At 36.0% G+C, this 12,513-nt stretch overlaps 1 protein-coding gene across 1 annotated transcript in view; it reads right to left on the bottom strand.

Annotated features, from left to right (window-relative positions):
* LOC133515998 (uncharacterized) overlaps window positions 1-12,292 on the bottom strand; it is a 37,917-nt gene extending 25,625 nt beyond the window's left edge. The window contains exons 1-2 of the mRNA XM_061848662.1: window positions 11,811-12,292; window positions 10,210-10,383 (exon numbers count right to left, since the gene is read on the bottom strand). Coding sequence (XP_061704646.1) covers window positions 10,210-10,383; window positions 11,811-11,874 — 238 coding nt within the window. The 5' untranslated portion in view covers window positions 11,875-12,292. The remainder of the gene's footprint in view (window positions 1-10,209; window positions 10,384-11,810) is intronic.
* Between the last annotated feature and the right edge of the window lie 221 nt (window positions 12,293-12,513).

Below are 12,513 nucleotides of genomic sequence, written 5' to 3' on the forward strand. Positions count from 1 at the left end.
TATTTAGCGTTAGAGTTAGAAAATTCACAAGTATTGTTCCATCTCGCTAAGACATGAGTAGGTCAAGGAAAGGTTATTACGTTTGTAACAGTTAACAAGAAACGTTAATTTTACCATTTGAAATTTAATTGAGTAAGAGTATTTAAACCGTTGACAAATATGAATGTTATAAATGTTGTTAAACTATTTAATTGCAAATAACACACGCCGTCTACCTTTTGTGAAGAAAGTTTCATTCAAATAAAAAGGTATACGAATATGTGTTATAGGTATCTATATGTATGCCATTGTATATGTGGCTGGCACACGCGATGTAGGTAACAGTTGGCACAGGGCAAAGGTATTTGCGGCCGGGCCACGTCTTGCATGCGCCGGCAATTATCCACCAATACCATTGTTTTGTTGTCAAAAGTTACGTGATCGCAGGAAACAATTATCATTGTGGTGCTAAATGTCACCAGCGGAGCCTGCAGCCTTGCCCGAGGACCACGTAACTACATATTTCGCAACGCCATGCTTAGAGCCAAACAAACCAGTGCTTATTGTCAGTTAACACCACGCCCATGCGTTGATAATTCGCGTTAATAAATTCTGTATATGCACGAACCGAACTCAATGATAACTTGTGTCGAACTACACACTTAAGTATCTAAAATTACTTACTTTAGTTATGCTAGTCAAACTATTTTATAATAAAGGTATTAACAATTTTAACAATAAAAATAAATAAATTGCTAAGCAATGCGTGGCCAATGTGTTTATGTTGCCTCACGTAATTAGGTTCTTATAACTAAGAATACGTTGAAAACAAATTAATAATTCGGCCTGAAGTGCGCTAAGAAAAAGAATTCAACGCGCGATGCTACGCGTTGTAGGCTCGGGGCTATTCATTTTTATAGCGAGATATATGTACACATTGTGTAGCGAGATTGAACAGATGACTGCTAGGGACCTTCATACATACCTCATATTAGTAGTTATTATAACCATAAAAGATTTAACGTAGTTAAAATAGTTTTTCATGTAACGTATCTATTTGAAATGAGAAATTATGATTGCGAAGAAAGGCAAGCTTTGGCTTATACACCGTGTTTTTATTGAATTCCGTTAACTTCGGGGTATTGGTAAGTACGTTTAAGGAAACCATATGGCATAGTATAGTACATTTAAAAAAAAAGTTTATTTTAAATTTTTAATTATTTTTATAAAAAGTAACTAAATGTTGCATATAGCGTTGTTGTAACACGGGCATTACATTTAACTCAACCAAACAATTGAAAACTGTGACATATCCATGTCATTTTGAACTTCAATCGTCGGAGATAGTATTTACGTTTAGTAGCAAATGTATTAACTCATACTTAACACTAATCAATATGTAAACAGGCGCTAAGCTAAGTGGACACGCTCGTAAAGGCATTATAAGATTAAAATTAAATATTGATTATCTCCGAAATTGAGTTAAATAGAATACCGGTGGCTTTGAGAAAGTTACTTAATTTAAGCTCAGAGATACACCCTTGAAATTAACGGAAATAAAAAAATACACGGTGTATATATAAAAAAATATTTCAAAGTATACTATCTTTAAGCAAAAACTGAAGCAATACTTGTTAAGAGGTTGCTTTTATAGCTTGGATGAGTTACTTAATACTAATTTAGTTTATTTAGTGTATAAGTAGTTCATAGATGCCTTATTTGATCTCATTATATATAACGTGAATATTGTCCTAAAATGTGTTACTAGTATTTAGTCTAAAAATTTGTGTACTTTTTGTTATACTTATTCAAAATGTTATTGTAACTAAGGGCATTTCAAACACAATTTTTTATTGTTGATGATAATGAATAAAAATATATATATATACGAGGGTTGTTCCGTTAATAGTTAGTCAACGGCGTACTATTAACTGTATTTATTTAATTTTACTGTAGCTTAAAGGCAAATTTCATTACAAACTTTTTGGTATAAATGTCACTGGCCAGTGACAATCAGTAATTTTTTTATGAATTTCAGAAAAAAACATGTCTGTCACTTTTTGTTCGCAAAAATGGAGCTAACGCGGGAAGCATTTCGTGCTATGATATATTATGATTATAAACGAGGGCTAACATACAAGGATTCTCATGAAAATTTAACTAGTGTTTTTGGGACATTATCCCCATCTCTTGCCACTATCAGTTACTGGTTCCGTGAATTTAAGCGTGGGCGGAGCGACATCAAAGATGAGCCTCGACCGGGGCGACCGCCAACGGCAGTTACTCCAGAAAATGTTATCAAGGCGGAGTGGTTAATAAAGGAATCTCGAAACATTACCCACCGAGAGATTCAGGACGAACTGAAGATTGGATCCCGGGCAGTTTCTACCATTTTGCATGACCACCTTCAAGTTCGGAAGGTTTCGTCTCGGTGGATACCACATTTTCTCACACAAGAGCAAAAAGATAGTCGTGTCGATTGGTGTAAATATATGTTGAAGAAATTCGATAATGGCGATTCTCAACAAGTGACCTACATTGTGACATCTGACGAATCTTGGATATATAGTTACGACCCATTTACAAAACAGCAATCAACACAATGGGTCTTTGAAGAAGATGATTTACCTACTAAAGTAGTTCGCGGCCGAAGCGTCAACAAAAAAATGGTTGCTGTTTTTTTTCGACGCAGTGGACCTGTAGCCGTAATTCCACTTGAAGATCGCAAAACAGTTACCAGCCAATGGTACAGTGAAGTTTGCTTGCCACAGGCCTTCCAAGAGCTGAACGTCAGTCGTCCAAGTACTGGAACTCGGGGCATCATTTTTCATCAAGATAATGCTCCGGCTCACACGGCTTCCAGAACCATGGACTTTTTGAGCAAATCAGGTGTGCAACTACTACCACACCCTCCGTACAGTCCTGACCTGGCTCCGTGTGATTTTTTTCTGTTCCCCACCTTAAAAAAATTATTACGTGGACGACGATTTTCGACGGCGGATGAAGCAGTGGACGAATTTAGGCGACTTTTTTTTGACCTTCCGCAAGAACAGTTTTTTTCCTGTTTTGAAAGCTGGTTCAGCCGAATGCATAAGTGCATTAATGTAGCAGGGGAATACTTTGAAAAGTTGTAAATAAAGTTTTATTATATTCCTTATAGTTTTTGTTTAACTAAAAATTTTCAGTACAGCCCTCGTATATATATATATATCATTTAGACAAATGAATTTTACTACCAATTAAAAATGTTTATGTGGCTCAGCTCGTGTCTTGGTCGTCAGGTAAGTAGAGGTGCTCATTTAAACCACTTATGGCGACGACCCATACATCTCGACCATCTCGTAAACGCATCCTCCGCGCGTTATTCCCACATCGGGCTTGCTAGACCAGCAGCCAAACCAGTTTGCCAGCTAGTTTTGTTACAGACATTTTTATTCAACTGTCTCCAGAGGACGGCATAAAAGCAACATTTGCATGATTTATTATCGACCCTGTCTGCTCCTTCGACACGGAGACAATATATCATAACTATCAATTACAAAGATCTTTTTAACCGACCGTTTGGTTGAGCAAATAGGTTACTGGTAAAGTACACTGCAATAGCTTGACATGTTTCAATGCATCCATTTGTGAAGGAAATGCAAATTAACATAAAGATTACCAAGCGATTAAGTATAATTATGTAAATTGTTGTTAAACCGCATCCACAAAAATGCAAAAGCTTAATTGAACACTTCTAAGTGAGCCTAGGGCAAGCGACCGACCTTGGCACTTTCGGCCGTAGTATCAACTACCATGACCTAAAAACTTAAGCTATGAATGAATTTATGAGTTATGAACTTATGACTTTGTTGTCTATTATGTCTCTACCGCAGAGGTCAGAGTGCATTATTTCCTACAACGCACAGTGAACGCGAAATGCGTGTGCAGTTAGATCGCACGTTACACCAGTCAGGTTGACCCGCGTGGGCGGTCACAGTTCTGGGGCGACAGGCGTGACATACCCTGATATAAAGGGTCTTGCTACGGTAGTTGAGATTCTTAATGCCCACACATGACTGCCTTCGTGGCGACCTCAAGCTCCGTATGTAATGTCACGGAGAGTCGCATATACTAACACTAAACTATACCCACTAAGTCACATTTTGTCAATTACAAATTATGAACTGCGCTCAAACTGACTGAAACTGTAATTATGAACTGCAGCCAATAGAAATGAAAATATAACAATTCAAAATTCAAAATTCAAAAATTTATTCTGCAAGTAGGCCTCAAGGGCTCTTTTACAAGTCAATACAACATTTATAGTAACATCATATAGTGACATGAAAAATACATAACAACATTTATAAATACAACAGCCAATACCTGGGTAAACATTACATTATAATAATCTTAAAATAAATAATTAATACAATACAATAGAGATGTATAGTCTCTATGGTTAAAAACACATTAAATCTGGAGATGTATATAACCTGCAAATATACCTTTCTGGAAGTATTATCTGACAGATTAACTATTACTGCTGACTATCGAGGCAGTTGGTGGCCAACTTAGGTGGGGATTGATTAGTAAGACAAGTAAAACGCTAGTTATTAAGTACTTTAAGTAAATTAATAAATTACACAAATTTATTAAAATCTGGAAAAATAACACAAGCTTTGAAAATGTTAAAGTTAATAATCTTAGTCGAACTCACAATGGCGCTTAAGGCCTTTATGCAAAAATCTGAATTTTAAGACAATAAAATTAAATTTAATCATAGAATCTGGTCGCAAAACAAAATTCACGATAATTGGTTAAGAATTTCGACCTGTAGATGAAAACATATCTATGCTTCACTCTATACACGGAGTATAAATAGTAATGCAGCAATAGAACGGATGACACAAGGAGGCCCATTTAAATGTGCGTAAAGACATACGTTGCCAATAAAGTATCTATTTCCTAATCTCTGGCACGGCAAACGATACATCTGCAATACCTATGTGCTAATGAACTAAAACCTGAGTATAATTCCAAAGCACCTAGACTACGGAAGTTCTTATCCCACATAAACCTCAATGTTTTCTTCTCGCACGCGTAATAGCCTCGTACGGGCGAGGTTCCTAAGTCGAGGCTGAGTCATCATTTATTATACCTTGCTTCAGATCTTACAGCATATCAAATCTACCTACATATAAAACTGATGTACAGTATGTATACTGTAACTGTTAAATACCTAAATACATTTATTTTGCAAGATAAGACTTATATCTTAAATGTAGGTAGTCTATCACGTATTTGATCCTAATGATTATAGATAGCAATATATGAATGATATAAAGATATAAGCTTCTTAGAAGAATAAGAAGCCTATATCGGTAGCACGGATTGCGCAAGCAGTTATTAGAACAACGGATGCCTGAAGCGACGCACAGCACACGACTCCGACCTTGTTCATAATGCGTGATTGTTAGCTCAATTAAGATCTAAAGCAAATCCCTTGCTGATCTAAAGCTAAGACAACGGATTTGCGATCGCAAGGCTGCGCTCGGCACGGCACCATGGGCTCACCTTGAAACTTTAGGGCGGCACGGCCCACATCTACATCTGCATTCATCACAAAGACAATGACTTTCTTTCAATCACAAATTACATACGTAAAGTACGTATCACTGTATGCATAAATACATAGCAAAATGCAAATACAGGTAACAAAATTGCAAGTATAGTAGTAATAGTGGAACAATTGCGCTACTGGATATGTTGATGCATTAACACGTTGGGTCGTGTCGTAAGTACGAGTAGTAACAGTGGTTGGCATGATACTTGCGCGTTGCTGGCAGAATATGGAACGATATTCAATTTTATGCGCACATTCATTATTATTTCATGGTAACCGAAGTTGAGAAGTTAATAGAAAAAAAACTAAAAATCATAGGTCCTCTAAGTATACTGTTTAAAAATAAACTATATTGTGACTTATGATTATATGTAGTATGATTATATGTAGTATGATTATAATGAAATGTATTTTTCACCATATCGGCTGATAAAGCCTCTCTTGATTGTTCCAAAACTCATGAGAAAGTTGCATTTTATCCACATGTGGGGCAAAGTAATCAAATGCAAATTTTGAGTTGTTTATTTATGTTGGCTGCTAGAATTGACTTTTAAATGTTGATTTTGAATGACATACTCAATAACATTAATTTTGAATTGATTTGCTTTTATTTTGTGTGATATTTTACAGTTAGTATTTTCCTTGTGTTTGTGTGGTGAAAATTTTCGTGTGTTACTCGGTGGCAAAATTTGTTTAACCCTCGTGCCTTTAAAACCTTGCAAGTCTCAAGATTCAATTTTTCGGATCACGATTTCAGATTTTGAATTTTGGAATCTTTCGCTTGCTCGGGTATCAATATTATCACGAGCGGTTAAATAACAGCTTTGCCCCATTGTAAAACAAATAACTATTGTAACATTAGTATGTAAGTAGTTAATTTACATTTGCACCTAGTTAGAAATAAATTTCCTACTTAATTGAATTATTTATTGGATTTTATGAAGGCCTCACAGAACCTGAAAATGCCAGAATGTATTAAAGATTAAAATCTAAGTATCTCCATTTTTTACAAATGTTTTAATGTATTAGGTATCGTATAATGCAATCTATCCAATAACTAAATGTCACGGTCGATAGTTAGGTAAATACGTAACCAGCAAATAACAATCTATTCAATATAAAATACACTATGAAGCTGGAACCGGAACTTCCATGAAACAATAGGGAAAAGATACACTTTAAACTCATTAACATTAAACTTAATCTAACAATGAAATATATAATTTATTTACGATGAAAAAAGGATAACTGATACAATGAAATGATAACTGAACGCAAAAAGCAAACGATATTTCTCAAACATGTATTTCCTGTGTTTAACATTTCGTATATCATATGTTATGATATCACCAATTCACAACACTTATATTGATGCAATTTTAATTCTTCATAGGTTCTACTTTTTTAACGAAATGTTTATAGTTCCTGTCATCCACGAAAACGCGCAAATTTGTCAAATTTAATCTTTAATAACATGTGACATTACGAGTCAAGGCACGCGTCTTCGTGAAAGACACGATCTATATCTATACCCCAATTAAAAACAAGGCGTTTATTTGTTTATAGGAAACAATACTGCCCGATTTACTAATAACGTCAACGATATACATATATCCGATGTTCCATAATTACTTTCTAATAATGAACTATATAGGTACTTATCTATCTAAGTATATATTACATTAGCAATTGAAATGGCCAATTTTGCCAGATGTATGACATAGTATGCGGATCATCAGTGATGTCACCTTCGTAACATCGCGTAAGTAGGTACACAACCTCCGATGATTTGCTTTACAAAGACTTTGATAAATGAGGATTCACTAAATCGCCCACGCGACAAACAAAACACGACTCTTTTAGCTTATGTTGACGTCACATGTTAACTTGATTGATGTTCAACAGCCAATTGAACAAAGAATTGCGTGCCTACTTCCTTGATGGAAGCGTCATGAACCTACAACCTGTCGTATGATGATAATCTCATTTCTTATTAGCATTACAATCATTACTGGGGCGTCCATTAATTACCTTAATCCCCTCCTCAGGGTTTTTGAGGATTTTTGTACCATTTTTTTGCCCGAAAACCCGTGATATTTGCCAAAACCAATGCGGCCAATAGTACCTATGGTTTTTAATTGGGTGACTATATGAAATTCATTGTGAAATGGGATTATACAGAATCTCTTCCAAATCTAATGGTCGCACTAAAGATACTTATAATATAACAATATATATATTTTAATAAATTAAAAAATAATAATTTGATTTTGGGGTGACACCCACAATTAAATTGAAGGTCCCATTTTTCGGTTTTTCACTGATATAGAGCATAGAGATAGATATTTTGAGCCCCGAGACAGAACATGAGATAGATTTTATCTCAGAAATCATCCCTTAAAGGCGTGAACTGGGGTGTGGGGGAATTCAACTTCTTCGCCGCAACTGAATTCCTGAGGTTAATACTATTTAAGTTTGGGTTTGAAAACATGTTCGGTATCATTTTCATTTCAACGAAATCAAAGATGTAGATCATCCCAAGTTTCATCTAAATAGGTTCAACGGTTATTGATTTCCCATACAAACTTCCTCCCCACTTTTCACACCTTCAAAAGATGATTTTGGTTTTAAAAACTATCCTATGCCCTGTCCCGGGACAATATCTCTATCCCAATTTCAACTAAATCGGTTCAGCGGTTTTAAGCGGTTTAAAGTGACATTGGTTGCCCCAATCGCTTCTGTCAATTATACGACATACAAAAGTTTATGATCGAAATGAAATTTTATTTGTACACTTAGAGAGACTTTACACTTCCAAATCTTATTAGTATTAGTACTCTGACATTGGGGACCTTTTACATCTCCAGATTTAATGTGTTTTTAACCATAGATACTATACGCTCAACGAGGGTGGGAGGGGGTTAAGGTCGGCAACGCGCATGTAACTCCTCTGGAGTTGCAGGCGTACATAGGCTACGGATACTGCTTACCATCAGGCAGGTCGTATGCTTGTTTGCCACCGACGTAGTATATATATACATCTCTATTGTATTGTAGTAATTATTTATTTTAAGATTATTTTAATGTAATGTATACCCAGGTATTGGCTGTTGTATTTATAAATATTGTTATGTATTTTTCATGTCACTATATGATGTTACTATAAATGTTGTATTGACTTGTAAAAGAGCCCTTGAGGCCTACTTGCAGAATAAATTTTTGAATTTGAATTTTGAAACGATATCTAAATGGGAATTTATCTAAACCAGAACCCATCGTTATCGTATTTCATTCTTCGAATGGGGCCCACTGTTGTAGATATCAAGATAAGATTGAGAGCCCTAAATAAACTTTCAAGAGCGGATATCTTAAAAACTATACAAGATATCGAAAAACTTGACTAAATAAAACTTGTAATAAATTTAATCAACTTTCATTTTGTATAAGTAATAGCAAGTAGTAATAAGTACACTGAAAGAAATGTTTGCATAACTGTAACAAAATTTTGGTTACTGTTTACACAAAAGTTGGGACTTGGGAACTATGTGTTATATGTTACAAAACCGATTTGGCTATCAGTGTTCAGGTACTGGGTATACACTACAAAATAAGTTTGTAAATTTATGCAAAGTTTATTTTCTTATAACCGTAGTTTAGTTATTTAGTAAAGTTACAAAACCAGTTCGGCTATCTATTTTTTTCAGTGTAGTAATGATGCTAAGACACATCGAGATATAACTAATCGAATATCCGAAAATAGTCCAAGATCTCAGAGCCGCCAGACCTTACTTATTTTCTCATGAATAATATGTATGGGATAATTATAGTGTTAGTATGTACTTTTAATGTCTGCGTACTTGCTATATTGGCCCGACGGCCATTTGTCCGGTACAAGGTGCTAAAGTTGGGTAAAAATATTACAAACTTTTCTCAATATTCTCATGGCTGATTTTTATGTATGTTTTAGAAAACATTGTTAAAAATGGATAATTAACATTGCCAGACCATTTCCGTCGGCGATAACTCGGTCGTGCTCTAAAAATGGAACCTTCAAATATCCCTCTCAACCTGGTTCGTCTCAAGGGCTACGGCCGGGGACTTTTGATATGTTCACCTCCTAACTAGTCTAAACAAAGTTACGAGTTAAGGTTCTGTAAAGAATTTGGTATAGGTGTGATGAGAAAGTTTCATTTTATACACAAGTGTGGCAAAGTAATCAAGTGAATATTTTGAGTTGTTTCCTTATAACTACTACTTACTTTACTTACTTTGCTAGCTGGTACAATTGTTTTTTTTTAAATTGTGGTTGATAAATATTTAATAACACTAATTTTCGATTTGTTTGGTTTCATTTTGTTTGATATTTTACAGTTAGTATTTTCCTTGTGTGGAGATTATTTTTGTGTTGGAAATGTCGTTGTGGTTAATAGAGAGAGATGATGACTACGCTATCTATACTACGGAGCGTAAGCGATTAGAACGTTGGCTAGGCATCAGCAGTGATTCATAGATGGTGCTGTTTTAATTTTGCTGGGGGTTTAGATTTTTCTTAACGAATGCCTTATTCGCTTAGCATATTTTGTTGCTGACTCTACATAATATTGTAGTTTATGTAAACTCACCGGGTATGGCCATCCCGAGCTCCAAATACTCCTTGACAGAGGGGCTGAGAAAGGCGACGGGCGCGGGCGCCGCCGCGTCAGGCTCGGGCGCGTCCAGCGCCTGCGCCGGGTCGCGCGCCACCGGCGCGCTGTCGGCGCGGATGCGTTTTACGCGCTGCCCTGTCTCCGAACTCTCTGCAATCGTTTCAGGACAGTTATTTCTTGAAGCATATTTTGTATTGTTCTAGGAAATCCGAAGGGTTAATTAATAAACTTTCTGGCGCGTGCCAATTGTGAACAGATAGGTACTTAAGTAGGTGGGGGTCTTCATGACAAAAAATGGTACTATTTACTTTTTTTCAAAGAATTAAGAACTTTTAGGTAATTTCGACTCCGAATCACGAGGACTATTCGTATTCGTATTCGCGGGCTTGGTTTCCGCAACTCGACGTCGCAATTCGCGCCTACGAAGACTATTGAGTGAAACAAAGAAAAATTGTCCCCGGTTTTTCATAGAAAGGACCATGGATAACTTTGTATGGAGCCTGGACCAAAGACCAACAGAAATGCTAGTTAGGTCATTAGATAGGTATTTCTAGGTACTTCATTTCGTTCTATGGGCATCAAGCGTAATTCCATTGCAGAACTGAGATATTTGTAATTTAGTCAAAATGTCATCACCCTTATTACCTAGCCAATAGAGTCCAAGTAAGTACATTAATTACTCCAGGGTAGATGTTCGCGTACCGCTGCGAGCGCGGCAAACCATTCGCCAACTTATCTTGGTCTGGCTCTATGTCTCGTAATGTTTGCAGTACATAAAGTACAAATTAATTACGGGGTCATAATTAAGTGTTACTTGAAAATAATTCATAAATAATTACACGGATAAATTCTTTAACTGGTTTAATTTATCGCTCGTATTGGATTTACACACTGTATAATATAATTAGATTAATATTTTGAAATAAAAAAGGCAAGATTTATTTTCTCGCAAGCCGTCGTGTGCATCATGGCTCGTAGCTTTAGGTCATATACATCATTAAGAAGTAACAACGGTAACTTTTGTAATAAAATTGTAACACCGAAAGGTAAGGGAGACTAAAATAAACATTCAAGAAAATAAAGATATAACCGCTAAATATATTTACAGTACATATGGTGCTACTTTACCGCACTAGTGCGAAAATTATCATATTACGTTACTGTGTCGAACATTTAAAGGGCCATATGTAATGTAAAACGTTGTACGATACATGTGCGAATAGGTAATTCGCAACTCGTGTCGATTTAAAACACTCCCTTCGGTCGTGTTTTAATTTGTCGCCACTCGTTTTGAATTTCCTATTTTTCGCACTTGTATCGTAATGTACTATTATAATACAAGCATAGTCAGGAACTGAAGTCGCTAAGCGGGCCAGATATCCAAAATCAATCAGTCATCCATTCTTAAATCCAAAATTATTATCATGTTATCAGTGTTACCATAATATTCATAATTCATATATCAACAAAGTATGTGTTCAGATTATTTTGAATATACTTCACGATTAGCTATTTCTGCTGCTGCTGACTCTGCATGGTAAATAAATATTCAGAAATTAATGCCGAAAAAAACTTACCCGATTTCGCCGCTATGCAGAGCAATACCACGAGTAAGGTGAAGAAAACTTTTATCCTAATCATCTTCGCAAACCAAAAACTGGCTTCTAACAATCAAAACAAATCACCATTGGGACATGCGCGTGCACATATTTGATTTAACCGTGTCACGATCAAAAACTGTTTCAGACAGCATTGAAGTTAACTGAAGGTCTCGTAAAGGATTGATGAATTTCGTAACGCAGCTTGGAATTATGTTGTGGTGGATAAGTTACGCGAGGCGCGGACGGGACGCTGCCTTGTCGGTTGCGTAACGAAGCGCACGTGTACTTTCGGGGACCGCCGAGCGCGCAATGCCAGCGGAGCCGGCTTCACCCAACTCTATTCGCTAGTATAACCTTTGAAGAAGCGCTATTAGGTGAATCTAAATGACAATCAAATTGATGTTTTTCTAGCAACTTCTTTAGAATTTAAATATCCCGCTCATATCAAAGGCCCCAACGCATGATTGGATTCGGATGCCAGCAAACTACATTTAGGTTTTTGTCTTGGCGTTTCGAACGTGTCGTTACGCTCTTGGTCGCAGAAAATGAAATGTATCTGCGGCCAAGAACGTATCGATCGACATATTGGACAAATTCAGAAATTGATATTGCAGCTGATGTTTACAAAAATAATTCCTTATAAGATAATCATGTCAAAAACATGATCTCATCTTTGAAC

This window comes from Cydia pomonella, chromosome 3 (assembly GCF_033807575.1).
Source record: "Cydia pomonella isolate Wapato2018A chromosome 3, ilCydPomo1, whole genome shotgun sequence".
NCBI lineage: Eukaryota > Metazoa > Arthropoda > Insecta > Lepidoptera > Tortricidae > Cydia > Cydia pomonella.